Source organism: Rhynchophorus ferrugineus, unplaced genomic scaffold (genome assembly GCF_030347505.1).
Source record: "Rhynchophorus ferrugineus isolate W39M unplaced genomic scaffold, kcgeb_rfMv2 rfM1, whole genome shotgun sequence".
NCBI lineage: Eukaryota > Metazoa > Arthropoda > Insecta > Coleoptera > Curculionidae > Rhynchophorus > Rhynchophorus ferrugineus.
Window position 1 is genome coordinate 63,830,452 of NW_027472580.1, and position 26,438 is coordinate 63,856,889.

The 26,438-nt window shown below is 35.6% G+C and overlaps 1 protein-coding gene across 1 annotated transcript in view; it reads left to right on the forward strand.

Annotated features, from left to right (window-relative positions):
- LOC143205223 (uncharacterized) overlaps positions 1 to 25,788 on the forward strand; it is a 110,672-nt gene extending 84,884 nt beyond the window's left edge. The window contains exon 5 of the mRNA XM_076418416.1: positions 25,691 to 25,788. Coding sequence (XP_076274531.1) covers positions 25,691 to 25,694 — 4 coding nt within the window. The 3' untranslated portion in view covers positions 25,695 to 25,788. The remainder of the gene's footprint in view (positions 1 to 25,690) is intronic.
- The last annotated feature ends 650 nt before the right edge of the window (positions 25,789 to 26,438 follow it).

The window sequence follows — 26,438 nt, forward strand, 5'->3', positions numbered from 1 at the left end:
CTCGCCATCTTGATTCGTTCTGTATTGGGGCTTAGACCGAGCTGTTTGTAGAAATAAATAGAGAGCGACTCAGTTAAATCCAGTGTTTTAATTGCCCAAACACCTTCACCAAATCGATTCTACCAAATGGGTTCTAACAAATCAGAAGTGGGATAAAGAACAACGCGTTCACAGTGAATTATAGTTATTATTTTATAAGTAGTGTTTTTAGTGTGTAAACAACGCAAACTAGAATCCATGAGACGAACAAGTTGATACAAAGGAATGTTATTACAACACTATTGTTATAGATTAATCGCCACAAGGGCAGTTTGATTATTAATTAGTAATTAGCCATAAACACGAAAATAACATAATGTAAACAAACATCGGCGCATACCCAAGCCATAAAATGGCGCCAAAATGGATGAAACGCAAATAAAAGATGCAGGTATGAATTTAAAACATTTTAATTACACTGCCGCATGAAAAGGGAACTTTCCTTAAATTTTGAAAAAGAAATGTTGAATAAAAATTCGGCGTGGCGAATTGCTTCTAGGTAATAGGCGCCACCCCTGAGCACAATGGCACAAGACCGGATCTGGTAAAATAATTTATTTTTTTTTACAAGCGTCAACGTTTTCAAGTGCAACAGACGTACTTTCCTTTTATTACAGGAAGTAGATAAATTTGAAAATTCTATTATTTTTCTGATTCATCTGTTTTTCTACAAGGGTTCTTATGCAAATCAATAGACATGACTATGAGGTATACCAGTAAGTCGGCATGATGTGGAACAGCAAATTAGCTGTCTATATAGAGAGCAATAACCTGTGATACAAGAACTCGCAACCAGCAGGCCACAGACATGGTGAGGTACACCAACAAGATTGACGCCAGCAGTACTAGGTACACCAACGGAAGGGTGCCACTGGCTGTTCATTACGAGTTCGTAGATTCAGTATCAGGTATATAAACAATATCGACGTCAATCAGGGGAGCCACGACAAATGATCCGCCAACCTGGGTATTCCACGATATGAGCCTCGTCAACCTAGGGGCCGCAACACGGGAGCCGCCCATTTGAAGGATCCCGTCCCGCCAACCTGGGGGACCACAACAACTCTGCCACCCACTTCAATTCATTCAAACAACAGTCCAACCAATTTGGGTAAATCGCTACATGCGTACCACCAATCCAAGGGTTCACAACATGCATGGCGCCTACCTGACGGGCGTGCAACCAGCGTGCCGCCTACCTGGGGTCCGCAATGAGCATGTAGCCTCTTCGAGGGGCCCGCAACATGCATGCCGCCAACCTGACGGGCGTGCAACCAGCGTGCCGCCTACCTGGGGTTTGCAAACACCGTGCATGCTATTCAAGGGGCCCGTAACATCCTTGCCGCCTACCTGACGGTCGCACAGCAGGTGTGACGTCAACCCGAGAAATCCACAACATAAGCTCGCCAATCCAGGGGCCGTAACTAGCGGGCCGCCAATGTAAAGGTGCATAACAAACATACCGCCAATTTGACCAGCGCGCAACAACGTGTTGACAATTCGAGAGATCCACTACATGCGTTCCACCGACATGGGAGTCCGCAAGACGTCTGGCGTCAACCTGAGGGGTCTGCAACGACCGTGTCGTCAATCTGATGGTTTTATATCAGTGTTCCGCCAACTTCTGGGGGAGACAACGAGCGTTCCTTTAACCTAGAAGGTCCACAACGAGCCTCCCACCAACCTGGGGTGCACAACGAGCTGCCCACCAATCTGGAGGGTCACCCACAACGAGATGCCCACCAACCTGGGGGGTCCACAACGAGTGTTTCTCCTACCGAGAAGGTCCACAATGAGCTATCCACCAACCTGTGGGCGACAATGAGCATTCCTTCAACCTAGAAGGTCTACAACGAGCTGGCCGTCAACCTGAGTGGGCTACAACGAGCGTTCCATCAACCGGGGAGGTTCACAATGAACGTTCCGCCAACCTGAGAGCCTCAACGGGCATTCAATTAAACAGGGGGGACGCAGCAGACATGTAGCCTACCAAGGGGGCCACACGTACCAGTTACCAATCTTGTGGAGCCATCGCGGACGAGCTGCCCGTCCAAAATACCACTACATAATCACCAGGCACGGTGACACAGCGAGAAAGCTTGCAGTAGGTACATACCTATGTGGGGTACGCCAACGAGATGAACTACAATCTAGAGAACCAATGCAAGCGACAACAAATTAGCCGCCAATATGAAGCGTACTGACCAAACAGGGGCCAGCCAATCGGCCACCATCATCAGAGACGTTTCCATGAACGTCTACAACCAGGCTGCTCGCAAGAGGGACCAGCCAACGAGTGGCCATCACGAGCGACGTTTCTATGAACGTCTACAACCAGAATGCCAGCGCAAGAAGGGCCAACCAACCGGTGGTCACCACGAGAGACGTTGAACGTCTACAGCCAGGTCTCCATTACGGACAACATTACCAGTCACGACATTCACATGAATGTCGGTAGCCAGTCCTCCATCACAGGGGATACATGCAGTCAGACGAACTAGAGGTTTGTCTGCCATCAGGCCATCGCCATGGCTGTCAGCAGCAGTTAGAGCAATCAAATAAAGGTCTACTGTCAGGCCACTATCACAGAGGCATCCGAAACCAATATAGACTATCAGGCCATAATTTTAGGTTGACAAGATAAACACCTGCAGAACTGTCAAGCAGGCACTCCAGAGAACACACACGCACAGTCAAGAGAACGAGATGAATATCTGCAGTCAGGCCACCAACATGGGGGCAGCATCATTCATTGCATCCAGATGAATGTCTGTAGTTAGGCTACCAACACGTGACCAACAGCACGCACGGCAATCAGATAGACTTTTGAAATCAGGACATTATTAGAGAGAGTATTAGCTTCCAGACCGACGAGATAATTGTCTCCAATTATTAACATCGAAAACAGCAGCAACCGCCATGCCCACCTAATAGGCGTCTGCAATTAGACTGCCATCATTTGGGGGAAACCAGTAGCTGTCGCCAACTAGACAACTGGTCACAAACAGGTTGCCATGTTGACAAGTAAGCGTCTAAAAGGGGTACACGAAAATGTATGTTAACAACCAGGTGGTAATAAGGTAAAGGTCAAGAAACCAGCTATGAAGATTTTGAAGAATAGTAGACAAGCCGCTAGCAAGGTGGTTGTCCACAAACGAGCCATTAAGATGAAGATCTATTAACAAAATTTCAGCAAATATACAGCCAATAAGGTTTATACCAAAGTAGTGATGAAAGCAATAATTAAGCAGTATCAAAATTAGTAAACAAAACCTCAACACCTGCTGCCAATATGGTGGATGTCATCAAACAGCCAAGCATAATAAAAATAGTAATCATAGAAAATCAGCAGTAACAAAAATAGTAAACAAAAACAAACAGGCTGTTCATTCACAAAATCAAGTAGTTACAAAGCCAGTCATGTAGTCAAAGACGTCAACGATGGTCAAGTGTTAGAAGCCAGTAGGAAGAACAAGCATTAAGTATTATCATTACATATCATTGACACAAGTAAGATCGACATCCGTATTGATGTGCACAAAAATTAGTAAGGTGAGAGAATACTAGAAAACATTGGTTTGGTAGTATAAGTAGTAAATTCACATGAGTTGAGATTAAAACTAATTAGTATTTTTTTTTTGAGTGCATTATTATAGAAAAGCAAATAGAGGTTAGGAAATAAAACATCGGCTGTTATGCAAAATTTGCATCGACACAAGAAAAGAAGCAACCAACAGCATTCACACAGAAGCAGGCTTATTGGAAGAATATTTTTGAAGTTTTTCTCACGGAAAACAGCAAATTAATCCACAGTAAACTTTGTAAGATGCACATAGGGGTAAAGTAACCATTGTAATTAAATCAGCCAAAATTAATATAAAATAACGCAAAAATGAGGAATCGAGATATCTTTAACATCCAAGATTACGATTTTAAATACCATGTTAAAATTAGAAAGAATAGACTTTATTAATTTCAAACAAGATTTAAATAATTTACAATCAACAAACATACTAATTATGATGATTCAATTTAAAAACAAACATAATTCATTAAAATATATAATTAATAAGATAACCTGATTAGTTGCTAAATAATTTCAGCTAAATTAAGTAATAATGCTAAATGATAAATTATGTTAAATAATGAGGTTGCTGTATAATTTTTTATTTCAAGTTAAATATCATAAATTTCCGAAAAATAGGCGCAGGGGAATTGTCAAAGATTTAAATTTAATTAATAGAAGCCCAATCGTAGCATTATGATATTTCCTGTAAACGCTATGTTTTTTGATTAATATCAATGCATTTTGAATTGGTATGATACATTCTGAGAATTTTAAAATAAACTTTCAAACAGCAGTTTTTCAAAGACCAGGTTTTTAATTCTCAGACGAAGGAAATTTTATAGAGCAAGATTGCAAAATTTTCAGACAACATTATACTGCTGTAATAACATTCTCGACAAAATTTTGAAGTTTAAAAATTGTAATTCAAAGTTAGGGCTGACAACAGATCATATCAATGTGTGAATAGTTTGAATAAATAAATATAAATAAAGGCTTTAAATGGATAGTTTAGTTCAGTAAATTTAAAATATTTTGGGAAGAAAATCAAAATGGTAGTCTAGTATTATTGATATTGAATATACAGTAATTGTATAGTATACAGTATTATACAGTATTTATATTTTTTACAAATATATATATAATAGCAAATGATTAAAATCAAATATTTTCTTTAAAACATCTTTACACTTCATTTGTCAAATTATCGATGAATTAATTAAATAAGTTAAATAAATGAGAATTAAACAAAACAAAAAGTTTTATAACTTGAATTTTATCTAATGTACGCTAATCCAATTTCTTTTAGTTTTGGCGATTTCCTGGAATGTAATATTATATAATTAAGATAAAAAGAGAGCAGAACAATCTTCGTAAATCTAATGTATGTGCCAATTGTAGTTGCATGAATTTTGTATTTAGATATGGCTTGAGATTATATGTCAATTTAGAGGTTGTATCTTTGAAAGATCTGATGCATGATTTTAACCTGAATTAACAACTTTCTGTTCGAGAAATCATCTACTTTCGTCAATAATTCTCTAGACATGGATATTATCATAGGTAAACGCTTACACTAGGGACATAACGTAAAATTGGAATTATAAATTTTAAAATTGTTGTATATACATATATTCAATATAATTCTGATCAAAATGAAGGCAATATAACAATAACTTATAAGACGTTTGTTAAAAGTCAGCAACCAATCAGAAAATAAATTAACTTTTAAACGCAAATACAAGAATGTTGAATATATTTTAATGAATACATGGAATATAAAATAAATCTATTAAGGACATAGTGATGAAGAACAATAGTCATATACGTAGATTTTTTTTTTATTACTCTTCGTGAGTCCACAATCTGCCCTATTGGCAATAAGTATTTCTTATGTCTATATTATATATACATGGCATGTAGAAAATCACTTCATTAAGCAATCTTCTGTATAAAATATTATCTTAATTAATTAGTCTTATTCTAATGCTTATTCTAAACTCTACATATGTCCAGTAATCAGATCAGGTGGTGTTAAACGTTTTAGTCTACGCACTTCACTATCACGTCGCATATTTAGCTGATTAGCGAGTACATTGGGATGCACTGACACTCTTTCGAAGTACTTCACACAAACACGTTGGATTACACTGGTTATAGGTTCTAGAGGAATATCGCGTTGTATCACTTTATTTGAAATATAGTACGGAGCATCAACAATGGCACGCAACACCTTATTTTGGAACCGTTGAATGATGGATATATTCGATTTGCTAGCGGTACCCCATAGTTGAATTCCATATGTCCAAATAGGCTTGAGTATAGACTCATACAGCAATACCTTGTTATCTAATGATAACTTGGATTTGCGCCCGATGAGCCAATACATTTGATATAATTTTAGTCCTAGTTGTTTCCGTTTAGAGAGTATGTGCTTCTTCCAGGTTAGGCGTCGATCTAAATGCATACCAAGATATTTAACATGCTCTGCTTGGGGGAGTTGACGATGATTGATATTTACTGGTGGACATGTTCTTCTACGCAGGGTAAACGTTATATGCGTGGATTTTGATTCATTGGCTTTAATGCGCCATGTCTTCAACCATAATTGTATTTGCTCCAGGTGAGTTTGTAGGTTTATTGATGCTGTGACTGGATCTTCATGGGATGCTAAGATTGCTGTATCGTCTGCATATGTTGCCACAGTAGTTATTTTTGTGGTGGGCAGATCAGCCGTATACAGAAGATACAGTACTGGACCCAGTACACTACCTTGCGGAACTCCTGAATATATGGGATTTAATTCGGTATGTTCATCGCCTTGATTTACAATAAAATGTCTGTCAGTGAGATACGATTTTAGTAGCTGATAGTCCGGATGAGGGAGAAGTTTCTTTAGTTTAACCTGCAAGCCCGTATGCCATACTTTGTCAAAAGCCTGAGATATGTCTAGGAAAACAGCCGAATAATATCTTTTGGCATTTAGGTCAGCGTTTATTTGGTTTACAAGTCTATGCACTTGTTCTATAGTCCCATGCTTATTGCGAAAGCCAAACTGATGTTCTGGAATAAGTTTTCTTTTTTCTATTATATAGTTTAGTTTTTTTATGTATAATTTCTCGAAAACTTTCGAGATTATTGGTAATAAACTTATAGGTCGGTAGGAGGTCACATCTTCTGGTATTTTTCCTGGTTTAAGTATCATTAATATTTTAGCTACTTTCCAGATACTAGGGAAGTAATTAATTCGTAGCATAGCATTAAATATATATGTTAATAGTTTTATAGCCTTTTCTGATAGTTCTTTTAAAATTTTGCCAGTAATTAAGTCATAACCAGGAGCTTTTTTAATATTAATCTCTCTCATTATTGTATGTTTAACTTTTTTGACCGTTAATTTCTCGTGCGGTAAATCCATTTGAAATGGCGAATCTAGAAAGCTAGTAATTTTATTTTCCTCATCTTTATGTAGCTGAGACTGGAAAGGTTTAAAAACATTTTTTAAGTGTTTTGAGAAAATGTCGGCCTTCTCTTTATTGCTTCTCGCCCAATTATTTTCGCTCGTTTTAATAGGTGGGTTATGCTGCTGGGATCTCCTAAGCTTTTTTGTTGCTTTCCACAACGAATAGTCTGTAGCCTCAGTTGATGTCAAATTTTCTAGGTATTCTTGAATGCCTTGGTTTTGTTCAATTTGGATTAGATCTCTCAGCTCTTTTATGGCCCTATTAAATTTTCTTTTATTCTCTTCAGTCCTTTGCTGTTGCCAATTTCGTCGTAACTTTCTTTTTTCTGCTATCTTTTTCTGTATTGTACATGATATATGTGTATTTTTTCTTGGAAATGTTTCACTGTTGGGAGTCGCGGAATATGCTGCCTCCTGTATATTTTTTGTAAGATTTATTGCTGCTATTTCTATATCCATTTCAGTTTGTAACGGTAAATTTAGAGAGATATTTTGGTCTAAGTTTTCTCTAAATGAGGGCCAGTTAGTTCTATTATTGCACAGAGAAGGGGGTTTATCTTTGATGGTAATTTTTGAAGAAATTGTTACTATTATTGGTGAATGATCAGAAGACAGGTCGAAACATGATTCTGCCTGACACTTTTTTGGATCAATATTTTTTGTAATACAGAAATCTATTGTATCTGGTTTTTTATTTCTGTCTGAAGGCCAATATGTTGGTTCACCAGTAGAGATATGTTGTAAGTTATCTTTCCTTATGGCTTTGAGCAGTTCTAGACCTTTTGAGGTTATTATTCTTGAACTCCACATTAAATGTTTTGCATTATAATCTCCACCTGCTATAAATCTATTACCTAGCGTACTGAAGAATTCTTGAAATTGTTCTGCCTTGTTGTTATGTTTGGGTGGGCAATAAATCGCAGAAATTTTTAATGGTCCATGGGCTTCCTCTATGGTTATACTGGTGGCTTGCAGGTAGTCTTTGCGGAATTTTTCTTTTTCGAAATGCTTTATATCATCTCGAATTATTATGGCTGTACCTCCATGTGCTTTATCATCAGGGTGATTTGTATGATAAATCTTATATTTAGGAACTTTCAGATAATTCTTGTCCGTAAAGTGTGTTTCGGAAACCATCATAATGTCAATATTTTGTTCATTTACGAACATTTTTAGTTCCCTGGCGTGTTGTTGGAGCCCATTGGCATTCCAGACGGCGATTTTGTAGCTATTGGTTTCAGGCATTAGGCAAGTTTGCTTACGACGGTTGTGAGTAGACCAAGCATCGTACTCATTTGATCCATTAGTTTGGCCATCATATTTTCCAATCTTGAGATGTTGCTAGTTTCAGTAGGTTGAGATATTGTCTCTCGTTTTTGTGCTGAACCATTTTCAACTATTTGGGCATAAGTTATGTCTGGTTGACTTGTTCTGGTGGGTAGTGGTAGATTGGTAGTAGTGGATTGTTTTTGTTGATGCCTTTTTTCCCTTAAGGCAGGATAGAGTTTCTGCTGTAGTTGCTTGTGAACTGCGCAACCCTTGTAGTTCGCTGGATGATTTCCGTTACAATATACGTAGATGTATATAATTTAGTTAAAGGGCAAAAATGATCAAAATGGAAATCAAGTAATGAAATACATAATTGACTTCACAGAAGTTATAAAGTGTGGCAGTAAATGTAATTAAAATAATATTTAGTTGGAAAGCAAAAAACTAAACAAGAAACATAGTTTTGGAGATCGAAATAGAACTTGAGAATATAAAGGTGCAAAGCTATTAAACAATGCGGAAATTGGCAAAGTAATTATTGCAAGTAAATAGTTTAAACTATTGTTGGATGTAAAATTCTAATATCAAATGCAAAAGGTATAAAATAATAGTAGGAGGTTGTAGAGTTAATTACTTGGGAGTTGTTCCGGCAAAATATAAATTATAAAGTTCATAAGAAAACTCACAGAATAAGAAGCATATAACGCACCAGGCCATTCAGAGACGTTAAAATGGAGTCTAGCAGTGGAACCTCACCGAAGGCATTAACTACAGTTCAGCCAAAAAAGTACAAAATTGACTTCATAGAAGTTATAAAATAAACTGTACGGAAGGTATAAAATGATATGATGAAGGAAGATATCATCAAGGTAAGATATTTTAATAGATCAAGTAGTAAAGAACTTGTTTCCATTATAGAAAGACCAGAACCACCAACTACAATGTTCCAAGAGCAGCCGGAGTGAAGTCTTACGAGGACACTGCGAAGTCAGGATGGCCGAATGTTGGATATATAAATAATTGTTGGATACATCTGACGTCCTCATTTGTATATGGTTGCATAAGCAGATTTTAAGCAGTTTCCTGTAAATTGTAATGAGCGTTACGGCGCATGTTCGTACTAATGCCACCCGGACAGGATGAAGATCCCGCCATCTTGATTCATTCTGTGTTGGGGCTTCGACCGAGCTGTTTGTAGAAATAAATAGAGAGCGACTCAGTTGAATCTAGTGTTTTAATTGCCCAGATACCTTCACCAAATCGATTCTACCAAATCGGTCCTAACAATCGTTATGTGTTATATCAGTTCGAAACTCGTCGAGTCCACTATCTATTCTTGTGTTTTGCCTCTCTTCAGTAGTACACTGCCACATGATGTGCTCACTATCTTCGTCTCCACTACCGTACGAACAAACACCAGACACTGTCTTGGTCGTATATTGTCTCAGTTAGCTCCATATAGGGCTGCTAGCATTACCACTTTCTCCTATATCAATTTAAACGTGTTTTGAGCCTACTTGCCTAGTAAGGATTTCTGCGGTACCGACACTCTGATTGGCACCTTGTTCATACTCTTTCTTATATATTTAATGTGCTCTTTGAAGCTAGATACTCTATCACAGTTATTTGATTATTCCCAGTTATTTGATTCCATTACTTGGGTGTACGACGTGTTGGCCTATTCTGACCAACGGGGATATGATCTATTTCTTACTCCATACGTACATAGCTTTCGTGTTTTCCTTCTTATACTCCACCCTTGATTTGGCAGCCCAGTCCTCGCATGTTTTCCAACCTGCCTTCCATGTTTCCCTGATCCTATCTTTGCTAATGTCACTGATATCAACAATTTGAACATCCACGCCATTGCTAATGACCGTCCTGCCCTTCAAAAAGCTCAACCATGCTGATGAGCTTGCTATTCATGCTCTCCATCATTTCATCAAGTATCATTACTTGCGATACGGTGTTGAACGCATTCTTCAGATTCAGAGTCACTAGCAATACATTCCTCTTCATTTTTCTGCTATTTTCTCTTCATTTATCCATGCTCTTAATTACTCTACTGCACCTATCGTTGATCTTCTTTTCTTAACACTATACTTGGCTGGATGGTGGTGCAACAGCTCCAAGCATATAGCCAGTATGTTCTTATATAATAAATTGTCCGAAACCTTCACCATTATTGGGTACAGGTTAATCGGTCTTCTCCTCCATTCGTATTCTTGAGCCACACATTTTTTCTCGTTTCCACTTATTGGGAAATATCTTAAATTACCACAATTGTTTAACAACCGTAGAATTTCTTCCTTTTTAATTATGCACACTTCTCTAAGTAATTTATTCGGAACTCGCAACTTCGCACGCCTTCCCAAGTTTAGCTAGTTCAGCACCCGCTACAGCTATGTCTCAGTGATTGCTAGCTGACCCTCATCTTCAGCCATTCCCTCATCCTTTCTAATTTTCTCCCTTATCGCTTTCAACTCTTCCTTTTCTTCCGCATCCACATTTGGGTGGTACTTACATGTTCTTTCAATTTCTATTGTTATTTAGTATTTCTTGCTCTCGCTTTATTTGTGCCTTATATGTGCGATTCTACTCTATTGCCCATTACTTTCTCATCGTTCTTAATTTCTCTAATCATTGTCTTTAGTCTGTGCAGTATCCTCGTATTTTCAAGACATTCACTATCCCACCATTCATTATCATCCTTGATTAAGATAGTTTTAATCTTTAGACATTTCATGACATTTTTCATTGCCTTATATAGTCTCTCTACTTGCTCGTTTATTTAATTTTCGTCCTGCGTAAGCTCTATGTAAGTTAATGTTTCTTGAAACATGTTCCTCACTAATTCTCAGTTTGTGCCCGTATAATCCATGTGCAGTTTTGTGTTTCTGTCCATACTGACAATAGCATCAATTTTACATTTAATATACCTATGATCACTAATTGAATCTTGATCTTGCGTACCTCCCAACCTTGCAGATCGATCCTCTATGCCATGTTGTATCTATACGACCTTCTCCCCTATTATTCTTAAATGTTGGTATTCCATGATTCCCGTAGCCCAATTTCAGCTCATGTGTAATGGTCCAATTTAGCAATTTTATACCTCTATTATTATTTTCAGTACAGAACATTTCATAATTTCTCTCTTTAGTTCTTTTCATACTGTTACTGTTTGGTTCTTCATAAATATTTATTGTTAGCATATCTATCGACTATCTTTATAGTTGTTAGATTGCTGCATAACATAATTCTTATAATTACCCCATCGACTCCATTTCCCTAAGTTTATCTCTAGTACCTTAATTCCCATTAATATTTAGTTATGGCTTTCGTGTCCTCAATTGCTTTCCAATAATTTCCAACTGGACAATCGCCCGATGCTCGTTTGTCTCCCTTCCCGCCTTGCAGAAACTTCCACATTTTTTTACCTCTCGACATTGTCTTCCTTCGTGCTCCCCACCGCAATTATAACAGCTGGGTTTAGCTTTACAATAGCCTTGTTTATGTCCAAAACCAAAGCATCTGAGGCACTGTAGTGGTTTAATATCTTCTTCCACCAGCAAGCTCAACAATCCTACATTGATTCCTTCTGCTTGTATTAGAGCACTAAGTATAACTGTTTCGAATATTGTCAATACCTTAATAGCTTGGTCCTGTTATTATGCTCTATTATACTTAGCCATAACACTATATGGATACTATTTTTGTTGGTAATGTCTTCAATAATTTCATTATTCATCCACATAGTTTTATTAGTAATAATTCTTAGCCTCGGCTTCAGCTTTTTCCCTCTCCTTGTTTTAATACCTTTCTTTCTGCTTAATCTAATGGTAATATTATTTTTCTGTTTCACCATACGACGTTCAATTACGAAGCTCCATTTCTTTGGAGTTTCCCATTGTTTTTTTCTATTTTTATTTTTTCAGTTGTGAGTATTTGTGTACCCAAATCCATATTTAAATTTCTTTTCGCTACCTTGGCATATGTTCTTGATCCATTTCTGTTCTCACATTCTTTTTTGATGATGTTGCTTTCTCCATAGATTTTAGTTACGTTTTTATTGCTATAAATCGTGTCATCTTTCAGATGCTGTCTATATGGTTGCAGCCTTTTCTAATATCTGCCCTCGTAAATGAAGTTTCTTATGGCCTCTATATTCTTAGGTTATTAAACCGCTTATTACTTTGACCCGCCTTTGTACTTTGATTAATTTCATCGCAAGGTTATAAAATTTTAATTATTATTGATTACTAATAATTTCATTAATTAATAAATAAAATCCTTTTTATTTAAAAAATATCCTAGTCAATAAAATAATTCTAGTTAATTATTAAGTTGGAAAGTTCCCTGTACGGTACTGTAGATCTACCTCTAAGACACCATAAAATTAATAATGTTTGATCATGTCGGGCAGCATTGCAGTTGCGTACTCAATCTAATTGACAGCAGTTCTTGCGGCAGAATTATCTTACAATCAACCTAATTGCTTTAATAAAAGGATTTCCAGTTATAGTCGTTCTTATATTGGTACCGATATACTTGAGCACACGTTCGTTTCGACGTCTCGATGCGGAATTGCGAAGGGGGAACCCCAAGAGAAAGGAGGCCGTTTTCAGGAATGTGAAAACCCACACAAATCAATGAAAATTGGCAGTTTATAAAAATGATGCTATTCATGTGATAAAACACTTAAATCCTCATTTATTACAGTTTTCGTTTCAATACCAAGATCAAGAATTGAAAAACTGGCGATTAAAACCAATTATCAAAGTTCAAATCGTTACATCTCAAAACATAATGGCGGCAATTCAAATTACGTAGTATGAGACGTATTTTTAATCGGCTATCTCTGGAGTAATAAATATGTTAAAATGAAATACTGGAACCTACATTTCAAAATTACCCTAAAAAAATTGCAAAGTGGGGAAAGTAGAAATTTTTCAAGTATGTGAAAACCGATAGAAACCAGTGAAAATCTGGTAGTTTAAAAAGATTAAGTTGCTATTATTTTGTTAAAAACCTAAAATCACAATTTCTTAGAGTTTTCGCATTAATGTTAAAAAATTGAATAACACAAAAATGTATCTAATTTATTTAAATTTAATGCGTTATATCTCAAAACCTAATGGCGGTAATCAAAATTGCAAGGTGTACTTTTATTAGGTTTACTTTGGGTTACAAAATATGTTAAAAGGTACTACAGAAACTTGCATTTCAAAATTATTGGGAAATAGAAACCAGTGAAAATACGGTGATTTATAAAAAATAGGACCTAACTGTGAAAACCCCTAATACCATCTATTAGTTTTGTCCTCAATTTGGTAAATAAAAAAACCGGCTGTTAGGCAAATTCATAAAAATTCGATGCCTCACTTCTCAAAAAATAGTGGAGTTAAATCGAAATACGAGTCGCATATTTATTCGGTCTACTTCTTAATACAGTATATGTTAAAGATAACTATTGAAGCCAACATTTCAATATTACGTGTTATTCAGTTTTTAAAAGCGAATTTTTTCATTAATTCAATATCGACAGAAAGCAGTTAAAATCTGGTAGTATATTAAAAAATAGGCTGCTGTTCTTGTGGTGAAAATTTCAAATCCTCATCTATTGTAGTTTACGCGATAATGTAAAATAACTGAAGAAGCAGCTATTAAGCAAATTTATCAAAGATTAATGCGCCATATCTCAAAAACTAATGTAGGTAATGTAAAATGCGAGTCATGCTCTTAATCGGGTACCGCGGTGAGTAATATGCGTTAATGGTATATTACAGCCTTGCCGTTAGTGTAAAGATATTGAAACGAAATTGAAATGATTAAGCAAATGTAAAAGTTCAATGCACCATATCTCAAAAACTAATGCAGATAATTTAAAAAGGGAGTACTTTGGAATTTTAATCGGCGTACCTTGGGTATATATGTTATGATATACATAAATATATATAACAAAATATGTTAAAAGGAAATGTTGAAACCTTTCAAAATTACGCGAAAAATTTGTAAAGAAGCGAACGTAGGTATTCAAGAATTCAAAAACTGTTATTACTGTTATACTGGTGGTGAAAACCCAAAATCTCCATCTGTTACAGTTTATTCGTTAAAGTAAAATAATTGAAAAATCGACAATATAGCAAGTCCATCAAAGTTCAATGCGTTACCCCTCGAAAACTAATGCGATAATCCAAAATACGAGTCGTACTCCTAATAAGCGTATTTCCGAGTACAAAATATGAAAATTTCGATAGCCCATATCTTGGAAACTAATCTCTTATAGTTGTAATTTGATAAACGGCAACGTAATTAGCATGCCGAATGTTACTTGGAATGTGAATTGGAACCAGATCCGTAATTAATAAGACCATTTTACAATTTTGGCCTAAGTTAGAAACAGAGTTAAAAGTGTCATATTTCGAAAGCTTATATCTCGGAAACTATAAGAGATAATTCAAATTGGCAATCGACAACGTAATTAGCATTAAATTAAAAACACAGACTAAAGTGAAAAATTTCGATAGCCCATATCACGGAAACTATAAGAATTAATTCAATTCAACAATCGAGAACGTAATTAACATGCCTAATATTTCTTGAAATGTGATTTGGAACGAAATCCTCAATTCATAAGACCATTTCACAATTTTGACCTAAGTTAAAAACAGAACCTAAAGTGTAAAATTTCGATAGCCTATATCTCGGAAACTATAAGAGATAATGTAATTTGATAAACGGCAAGGTAATTACCATACCAAATATTACTTGAAATGTAAATTGAAACAAAATCCGTAATTCATAAGACCATTTTAAATTTTGGAGTAAGTTAGAAGCAGAGCTTAAAGTGTAAAATTTCGATAGCCCATATCTCGGAAAATATAAGGGATAATGCAATTTGATAAACGGTAACGTAATTAGCATGCCAATTACTTGGAATGTGAATTGGAAGGAAATCCGTATCTCGAAACCCATATCTCGAAAGCTATAAGAGATAATTCAATTCGGCAATCGACAACGTAATTATCATGCCCAATGATACTTGCAATGTGATTTGGAACGAAATCCGTAATTCTTAAGACCATCTTACAATTTTAGCCTAAGTTAAAAACACAGACTAAAGTGTAAAATTTCGATAGACCATATCTCGGAAACTATAAGAATAGTTTATTTATATACATATATATATATATATATTATATATATATATATATATATATATATATATATATATATATATATATATAATATATTAAAAAAAGGTTAAAATGTAAAATTTCGGTAGTCGATATTTCGGAAACTATAAGATATCATTCAATATGGCAATCGACAACGTAATTTGTATGCCGAATATTACTTGGAATGTGATTTGAAATGAAATCCGTAATTCATAAGACCATTTTAACATTTTGGATTAAGTTAGGGACAGAGCCTAAAGTGTAAAAGTTCGATAGCCCATATCTCGGAAAGTATAACAGATAAAGAAATTTGGCGATCTACAACATAATTAGAATTCCAAATATTACTTGGAATGTGTTTTGGGACGAAATCCCTAATTCATAAGACCATTTTACATTTTTGGCCTATATTAAAAAAGAGCCTAAAGAGTAAAATTTCGGTAGCCTATATTTCGGAAACTATAAGAGATAACGTAATTAGCAGGACGAATGTTATTTGGAATGTGATTTGGAACGAAATCCAGAATTCATAAGACCACTTTACAATTTTAGCCTAAATTCAAAACACAGACTAAAGTTTAAAAATTCGATAGCCCATATATCGGAAACTATAAAAAATAATTCAATTCGGCAATCCACAATATAATTAGCATGTCCAATATTTCTTGGAATGTGATTTATAATGAAATCCGTAATTCAGAAGACCGTATTACAATTTTAGCCTATTTTAAGAAAAGAGCCTAAAGTTTAAGAATTCGGTACCCTATATCTGCGAAACTATAGGAGATAATGCAATTTGGCAACCGACAACGTACTTAGCATGCCGAATGTTACATGGAATGTAAATTGGAACGAAATCCGTAATTCATAAGACCATTTTACAATTTTATCCTAAGTTAAAAACATAGACTAAATTGAAAATTTCGGTAGCCCGTATCTCGGAAACTATAAGAGATAATTCAATTCGGCAATCGACAACTTAATTAGCATGCTCAATAGTACTTGGAATGTGATTTATAACGAAATCCGTAATTCATAAGACCGTATTACAGTTTTAGCCTATTTTAAGAAAAGAGCCTAAAGTGTAAAAATTCGGTACCCTATATCTGTGAATCTATAGGAGATAATGCAATATGGCAACCGACAACGTACTTAGCATGCCGAATATTACTTGGAATGTAAATTGGAACGAAATCAGTAATACATAAGACCATTTTACAATTTTAGACTATATTAAGAAAAGAGCCTAAAGTGTAAGGTTTCGGTACCCTATATCTATGAAACTATGGGAGATAATGCAATTTGGCAACCGACAACGTACTTAGCATGCCGAATATTACATGGAATGTTATTTGGACCAAAATCCGTAATTCATAGGACCATTTTACAATTTTGGCCTAAGTTAGAAGCAGAGCCCAATGTGTAAAATTTCGATAGCCCATATCTGGGAAACTATAAGGGATAATGCAATTTGATAAACGGAAACTTAATTAGCATGTCGAATGTTACATGGAATGTGATTTGGAATAATATTCCTACAATTTTAGAATTTTGGCCTATATTAAAAACAGAGCCTCTATTGCAAAATTTCGACAGCCTATATCTCGGAAACTATAAGAGATAATTCATTTTGGCATTCGACAACGTAATTAACGTGACGAATGTTATTTGGAATGTGATTTGGAACGAAATCCTTAATTCATAAGACCATTTTGCAATTTTGACATACGTTAAAAACAGAGATTAAAGTGTAAAATTTCGACAGTCCATATCTCAGAAACTATAAGAGATAATTCAATTTGGTATTCGACAACGTAATTAGCATGATGAATGTTATTTGGAATGTGAATCGGAACGAAATCCGTAATTCATAAGACCACTATATAATTTCTGCCTCTATTAAAAGAGAGCCAAAGAAGGGTCAAATTTCGCTAGCCTATATCTGTGAAACTATAGGAGATAATACAATTTAGCAACTGACAACGTTATTAGCCTGCCGTGTATTACTTGGAATGTGACTTGGAAACAAATCCCTAATTCATAAGACCATTTTACAATTTTGGCATATATTAAAAAAGAGCCTAAAGTTTAAAATTTCGGTAGTCTATATCTTGGAAACTATAAGAGATAATTCAATTAGGCAATCGATAACCTAATTAGCATGTCGAATATTACTTGAAATGTGATTTGGAACGGAATCCTAAATTCATAAGACCATTTTACAATTTTGGACTAAGTTAAAAACAGAGCCTAAAGTGAAAATCTTCGATAGCCCATATATCGGAAACTATAAGAATTAATGCAATTTAATAATCGTCAACGTAATAGCATGCCGAATAATATTTGGAATGTGAATTGGAACGAAATTGCTAATTCATAAGACCATATTACAATTTTGGCCCAAGTTAGAAGCAGAGCCAAATAGGAAAATTTTGATATTCCATATATCGTAAACCATAAGAGATAATGCAATTTGCAGAGCAATAAAACAGAGCCTGAAGTGTAAAATTTCGATTCCCCTTATCCCGGAATCTATAAGAGATAGTGCAATTTAACAATCGACAACGTAGTAGCATGCCTAATATAACTTGGAATGTGATTTGGAACGAAATCCGTAATTCATAAGACCATTGTACAATTTAGGAGCATGTTAGAAACAGAGTCTAAGATTATATGATTTGGAATGTTATGTGGAACGAAATCCTTAATACATAAGACCATTTTACAATTTTAACCTAAGTTCAAAACATTTACTAAAGTGTAAAATTTCGATGGCCTCTATCTCGAAAACTATAAGAGATAATTCAATTCGGTAATAGACAACGTAATTATTATGCCGAATATTACTTGGAAGATGTTTTGATACGAAATCCGTAATTCATAAGACTAATTTAGGTCTAAGTTAGAAACAGAGCCTAAGGTGTAAAATTGTGAGAGTCCTTATCTCGGAAACTATAAGCGATAATATAATTTGGCGCTCCACAACGTAATTAGCATGCCGAATATTACTTGGAATGTGTTTTGGGGCGAAATCCCTAATTCATAAGACCATTTTAACAATTTTAGCCTATATTAATAAAGAGCCTAAGTTGTAAAATTTCGATAGCCCATGTCTCGGACACTATAGGAGATAATGCAATATGGTAACCGACACCGTAATTAGCATTTCGAATATTACTTGGAATGTGATTTGGAACGAAATCCGTAATTCTTAAGACCATTTTACAATTTAAGCCTAAATTCAAAACACAGATTAAAGTCTCAAAATTCGATAGCCCATATATCGGAAACTAAAAAAGAGAATTCAATTTGGCAATCCACAACATATTTATCTTGTCCAATATTTCTTGGAATGTGATTTGGAACCAAATTCGTAATTCATAAGACCATTTTACAATTTTAGCCTAAGTTAAAAACACAGACGAACGTGTAAAATTTCGGTAGCTCATATCTTGAAAACTATAAGAGATAATTTAATTCGGCAATCGACAACGTAATTAGCTTGCCCAAAATTTCTTAGAATGTGACTTGGAATGAAATCCGTAATTCATAAGACCATTTTACAATTTTGGCCTTTATTAAAAAAGAGCCTAAAGTTTTAAATTTCGGTAGCCTACATCTCGGAAACTATAAGAGATAATTCAATTTGACAATCGATAACCTAATTAGCATGCCGAATATTACTTGAAATGTGATTTGGAACGAAATCCTTAATTCATAAGACCATTTTACGATTTTGGACTAAGTTAAAAACAGAGCCTAAACTGAAAAATTTCGATAGCCCATATCTAATTGTGTGACTAATTGACAACTAATTGACAACAAATTGATATCAAATTATAAATTCAATATGGCAGTCGTCAACGTAATTGGCATGCCGAGTATTACTTGTAGTGTGAATTTTAACGAAATCCGTAATTCATAAGACCATTTTACAATTTTAGCCTAAGTTAAAAACACAGACAAAAGTGTAAAGTTTCGATGGCCCATATCTCGGAAACTATGAGAGAGGAAAAATATAACTAGGAATCTGATATGGAACGAAATCCGTAATTCATAAGACCATTTTACAATTTTAACCTAAGTTAAAAACACAGCCTGAAGTGAAAAATTTCAATAGCCCATATCTCGGAAACTATAAGAATTAATGCAAATTAACAATCGACAATGTAATAGCATGCCGAATAATATTTGGAATGCGAATTGAAATGAAATCATTCATAAGACTTAAGTAATTCATAAGACTATTTTAAAATTTGGTCTAAGTTAGGAATAGAGCTTAAAGGGTAAAAGTTTGATAGCCCATATGTTGGAAAGTATAACAGATAATGCAATTTAGCGATCTACAACGTAATTAGCACGCCGAATATTACTTGGAATGTGTTTTGGGACGGAATCCCTAATTTATAAGACCATTTTACTCTTTGGGCCTATACTAAAAAAGAGAAACTATAAGAGATAATGGATATTGGCAATCGACAACGTAATTAGCATGCCGAATATTACTTGGAATGTGAATTGGAACGAAATCAGTAATTCATAAGACCATTTTACAATTTTAGCCTATATTAAGAAAAGAGCCTGAAGGGTAAGATAAGTTAAAAACACAGATTAAAGTGTAAAATTTCGATAGCCAATATCTCGGAATCTATAAGAGATAATTTAATTTGGCAATCGACAACGTAGTTAGCATATCGAATATAATTTGCAAAGTTATTTCGAACAAAATCTGTAATTCATAAGACCATTTTACAATTTTAGCCTAAGTTAAATACACAGACTAAAGCGTAAAACTTCGATTTTCCATATCCCGGAAACTATTAAAGATAATGCAATAAGGCAATCGACAACGCAATAGCATGCCGAATATAATGTGGAATGTGATTTGGAACGAAATCCGTAATTCATAAGACCATTTTACAATTTTATTCTAAGTTAAAAACACAGACACAGACTAAAGTGTAAAATTTCGATGGCCCATAACCCGGTATCTATAAGAGATAATGCATTTTGTCAATCGACAACGTAGTAGCATGCGGAATATTAGTTGGAATGTGAATTGGAACGTAATCCGTAATTCATAAGACCATTTTATAATTTTAGACTAATGTTAGAACGGATTTTGTAGAATCGATTTGGTGAAAGTGTTTGGGCAATTAAAACACAGGATTCAACTGAGTCACTCTCTATTTATTTCGAAAAACATATCGGTTAAAGCCCCAACACAGAATGAATCAAGATGGCGGGATCTTCATCATGTCCGGACGGCATTAGTACGAGCATGCGCCGTAGCGTTTATTATAATTTACAGGAAACTACTAATCGGCTATGCAACCATATATACATCGTCAGAGGATGTCAGATAGCGCACCCACTCAATTATTTATATATCCAACATTCGGCCATCCTGACTTCGCAGCGTCCTCGCAAGGCTTCACTCCGGCTGCTCTTAGAATATTGTAGTTGGTGGCTTTATTCTTTCTATAATGGAAACAGTCTTTACTACATGATCTTTTAAAATGTCTTAACTTGATGATTTCTTCCTTCATCGTTTCATTTTATACCTTCCATGCGGTTTGTTTTATAACTTCTGTGAAGTTAATTTTATTTTTTTTGGCTGAACTGCAGTCAATGCCTTCGGTGGGGTTCAACTGCTAGACTCCATTTTAACTTCTCTGAATTGCCTGGTGGATTATGTGCTTCTTTTTCTGCTATATTTCTAACGAACCTTACAATTTATATCCTTTTGCGTTTGATATTTCGAATTTTTCATCCAACAATAGTCTAAACTATTTACTTGAAATAATTACTTTGCAAATTTTTACATTGTTTAATAACTTGGCACCTTTATATTCTCAAGATCTACTTCGATCCCCAAAACTATATTTCTTGTTTCATTTTTTGTTTTCCAACTAAATATTATTTTAATTACATTTACTGCAATATTTTATAACATTTTGAAACTTTATAACAATAAATCTATCCAATAACTATAATATTATCCTTTTCAATGATCACCTCAACTGAACAATCAAACTCATGTTTGCTGTATACTTATTATTTACTTTACCCAACTATATACTGTTTATACTTATTGTTATACTGCAAACCTTTGTTGTATTTTACTTTCACACTATTCTTATTCATGTATTTCATTACTTGATTTCTATTTTGATCATTTATTGCCTTTTAATTGTATATATCTGCCTATTTACTGGTCTGATTTCATATTACTATTGTTCTTCATCACTATGTTCTTAATAGATTTGTATTATATTCCATGTATTCATTAAAACACATACATTCTTGTATTTGCGTTTAAAAGTTATTTTATTCTCTGATGAGTTGCTGCCTTTTAACAAAAGTTTTGTAATTTATTGTTATGTTGCCTTCATTTTAATCATAAATGTTACAGAATCATATTGAATGTATGTATACACTACAAGCTTTAATTTTACAATTCCAAAATTTTAACTTATGTCCCTAGTGTAAGCGTTTACCTATGATTATATCCATGTCTAGAGAATTATTAACAAAAGTAAGTGATTTCTCGAACAGAAAGTTGTTAATTCAGGTTAAAATCATGCATCAGATCTTTCAGAGATACAACCTCTAAATTGATAATAATCTCAAGCCATATCTAAATACAAAATTCATGCAACTGCAATTGGCACATTTTTTAGATTTAAGAAGGTTGTTCTGCTATCTTTTTTTATGTAATTATACAATATTCCATTTCAGGAAATCACCAAAATTAAAAGAATTCGGATTACCTTACATTAGATAAATTAAAGTTATAAAACTTTTTGTTTTGTTTAATTCTCAATTATTTAACTTATTTAATTAATTTATAGATAATTTGACAAATGCAATGTGAGTATATTGCTTTAAAGAAAATATTTTATTTTAATCATTTGCTATTTTATATATTTGTAAGAAATTATAAACTATACCATTGCTGTATTTTCAATATCAATAGTCCTATTCAAGATTATTACTAAATTAGACTACCATTTTGGTTTTATTCCCAAAGTATTTTAAATTTTCTGGACTAAACTATCCATTTGAAGCCTTTATTTGTATTCATTTATTCAAACTATTCACACATTGATATGATCTGTTGTCAACCCTAACTTTGAATTAAAATTAATCAACTTCAAAATTTTGTCAAGAATGTTATTACAGCAGCACAATGTGGTCTGAACATTTTATAATCTTGCAATTTATAACATTTCTTTCGTCTGAGGGTTAAAAATCTGTTCTTTCAACGGTTATTTTAAAATTCTCAGAATGTATTATACTAATTAAAATGTATTGATATTACCCAAAAATACATAGTGTTTATAGGAAATATTATCATTATGCTACAATTGAGCTTCTATTAATTAATAAATTTAAACAAAATGAAATTTACATTTAACTCGAAATATAGCAAAATTATTATTTAACATAATTTACCCTATAACTTTATTACCTAATTTTGCTGAAATTATTTAGCGATTAATCAGATTATCGTATTAAATATGTATTTTAATGAATTATGTTTGTTTTTAAATTGAATCGTCATAATTGGTATGTTTGTTGATTGAAATTATTTAGATTTTGTATAAAATTACTAAAGTCTATTGTTTCTAATTTTAACATGGAATTTAAAATAGTAATCATGGATGTTAAAAATATCCTATTTCTTTTGTTATTATATACTAATTTTGGCTGATTTAATAACAATAGTTACATTACCCCTATCTTCATCTTACAAAGTTTACTGTGGATTCATTTGCTGTTTACCGTAAGAAGATCTTCAAAAAATATTCTTCCAATAGGTCTGCTTCTGTGTGAATGCTGTTGGTTCCTTCTTTTCTTGTGTGCCTGTAAATTTTGGATAACAGCCGATGTGTTATTTCCTAACCTCTATCTGCTTTTCTATATTAATGTACTCGAAGCAAAATACTAATTAGCTTTAATCCAAACTCATGTAGATTTACTACTTATACTATCAAACCAATGATTTCTAGTATTCTCTCACTTTACTAATTTTGTGCACATTAATAGGATGTCTATCTTACTTGCATCGATTTTGTGTGCTGGTAATACTTAATGCTCGTGCTTGCTACTGACTTGCTTCTAAAACCTAGCCATTGTTGACGTCTTTTACTAACCACATGATTGACTTTGTAACTACTTGATTTTGTTTGTGAACAGCCTCTTTGTTTATGTCCATATTGTGGTGGCCCGTTTGTTGAATTTTTGCTTGTTGATAGCTTGTGCATTTACCTTCGCCATATTGGCAACATGTGTAATTCTAGAGGTTTTGTTTATTACTATTTTTGTTACTGTTTGATTACTACTTGATTTTCTATGATTGCGACTTTTATTGTGCTGGCTGTTTGATGACATCCACCATATGGGCAGCATGTGTATTTATTGAGGTTTTGTTTACTGATTTTGATACTGCTTAATTACTATTTTCAACACTACTTTGATATAAACCTTATTGGCTGTATATTTACTGAAATTTTGTTAATAGTTCTTCATCTTGATGGCTCGTTTGTTGACAACCACTTTGTTAGCGGTTTGTCTACTATTCTTCATAATCTTGATAGCTGGTTTGTTGACCTTTACCTTATTACCGCCTGGTTGTTAACATACCTTTTGGTGTACCCTTTTTAGACGCTTATTTGTCAACATGGCAAGCTGTTTGTAGCCAGTTGTCTAGTTGGCGACAGCTACTGGTTTCCCCCTAATGAATGGCAGTCTGATTGCTACCGCCCATTAGGTTGGCATGATTGTTGCTGTTGTTCTCAATGTTAGTGGTCTAATTGCAGACAACTATCTTGTCGGCCTGGAAGCTAATACTCACTCTAATAATGCCCTGATTTCACATATCTATCTGATTGCTGTGCGTGCTGTTGGCCCCGTGTTGGTAGCCTGACTGCAGACATTCATCTGGTTGTAATGAATGATGCTGGCCCCATGTTGGTGGCCTGACTGCAGATATTCAACTGGTTCGCTTGGCTGTGCGTGTTCACGCTGGAGTGTCTGCTTGGCGGTTCTGTAGATGTTCGTCTTGTCAACCTAGATGTTAATACTCACTGTAATGGTGGCCTGATATACTATCTGTATTGGTTGTGGATGCCTCTGTGATAGTGGTCTGACTGTAGATCTCAATCTGATTGCTGTAACTGCTGCTGTCGGCCATGGTGAAGGCCTGATAGCAGACAAACTTCTTGTTCATCTGACTGCATGCATCCCCTGTGATGGAGGACTGGTTGTCGCAATTCATGTGAATGTCGTGACTGCTATTGTTGTCCGCAGTGGAAACCTGGCTCTAGACGTTCAACGTCTCCCGTGGTGATCACCGATTGGTTGACCCCCTTCTGTTGACTGCTGAGTTGTAGACGTTAATAGAAACGTCGCTTGTGATGGCCACCGGTTGGTTGGCCCTTCTTGCGCTGGCAGTCTGATTGTAGACGTTCATGGAACGTCACTCGTAGTGGCAACAGGTTGGTTGACCCCCCTCTTGCAGGCAGTCTTGTTGTAGACGTTCATGGAACGTCTCTGATGATGCTGGCCGATTGGCAGGCCCCTGTTTGGGTAGTACCCTTCATACTGGCCGCTAATTTGTTGTCGCTTGCATTGATGACTCTAGTTGTTGGTCTTCTCGTTGGCGTACCCCACATAGGTGTGTATCTGCTTCAAGCTTTCTCAGTGTGTCACCGTGCTTGGTGATTCTGTAGTGGTCTCTTGGATGGGCAGCTGGTCTGCGATGATTCCACATGGTTGGTGGTTCGTACGTGTGGCCCCCTTGGTAGGCTGAACGTCTGCTGCATGGCCCCTATTTAATGGACTGCCCGTTGTGGCCCCCAGGTTGGTGGGACGCTCATTGTGGACGTTCCTGGTTGACGGAACGCTCGTTGTGGCCCACTCATGTTGGCGGCCAGCTCGTTGTGGGCCCCCCAGGTTGGTGGGCAGCTTGTTGTGGACCTTCTATGTTGAAGGAACGCTCGTTGTGGCTCCCAGGTTGGTAGGCGGCTCATTGTGGATTTCTCGGGTTGACGTCACACCTGTTGTGCGATCGTCAGGTAGGTGGCAAGCAGGTTGCAGGGCCCTTGAATAGCCTGCACGATGATTGCGGAACCCAGGTAGACGGCACGCTGGTTGCATGCCCGTCAGGTAGGAGGCATGCATGTTGCGGGCACCTTGTAGAGGCTTCGCGTTGATTGCGGACCCCAGGTAGACGGCACGCTGGTTGCACCCCACTCAGGTAGGCGGCAAGCTCGTCTGGTAGGCGTCATGCATGTCGTGGACCCTTGGATTGGTGGTACGCATATAGCGAACTCCCCAAATTGGTAGGACTCTTTCATGGATTCCCCAAGTGGGCAGCAGACTTGTTGTGGTGACCCAGATTGGTGGGACGCGACCCTTCAAATAGGCGGCTCGTTGTTGCGACTGCTAAGTTGGCGAGGCTCATGCCATGGAACACCCAGGTTGTTGGATCGTTTGTCATGGCTCCCCAGATTGACGTCGATCTAGATTACATACCTGATATTAAGTCTGCGAACTCGTGGTGAACTTCTAGTGGTAGCCCTCTCGTTGGTGTACCCCATACTATCTCTCATGATGCAGGCCTAGTTGGCGCCCATCCTGTTGATGTACCCCTTCCTGTCTCTCATCGTGCAGGACTGCTAGGTAGCGTCAATCTTGTTGGTATATCTGGTGTTGTCTTTCACTATAGCGAACTTGTGTAGCTGGCCTTGTCTGTGGCCTGCCAGTTGCGAGTTGTTTTATCACAGGTTATTGCTCTCTATGTAGAGCTATAACCTGTGATGTATGTAGCTAATTTGCTGTTCCACATCATGCCGATTTGCTGGTGTACCTCATCGTCATGTCTATCGATTTGCAACAGAAACCTTGTGGAAAA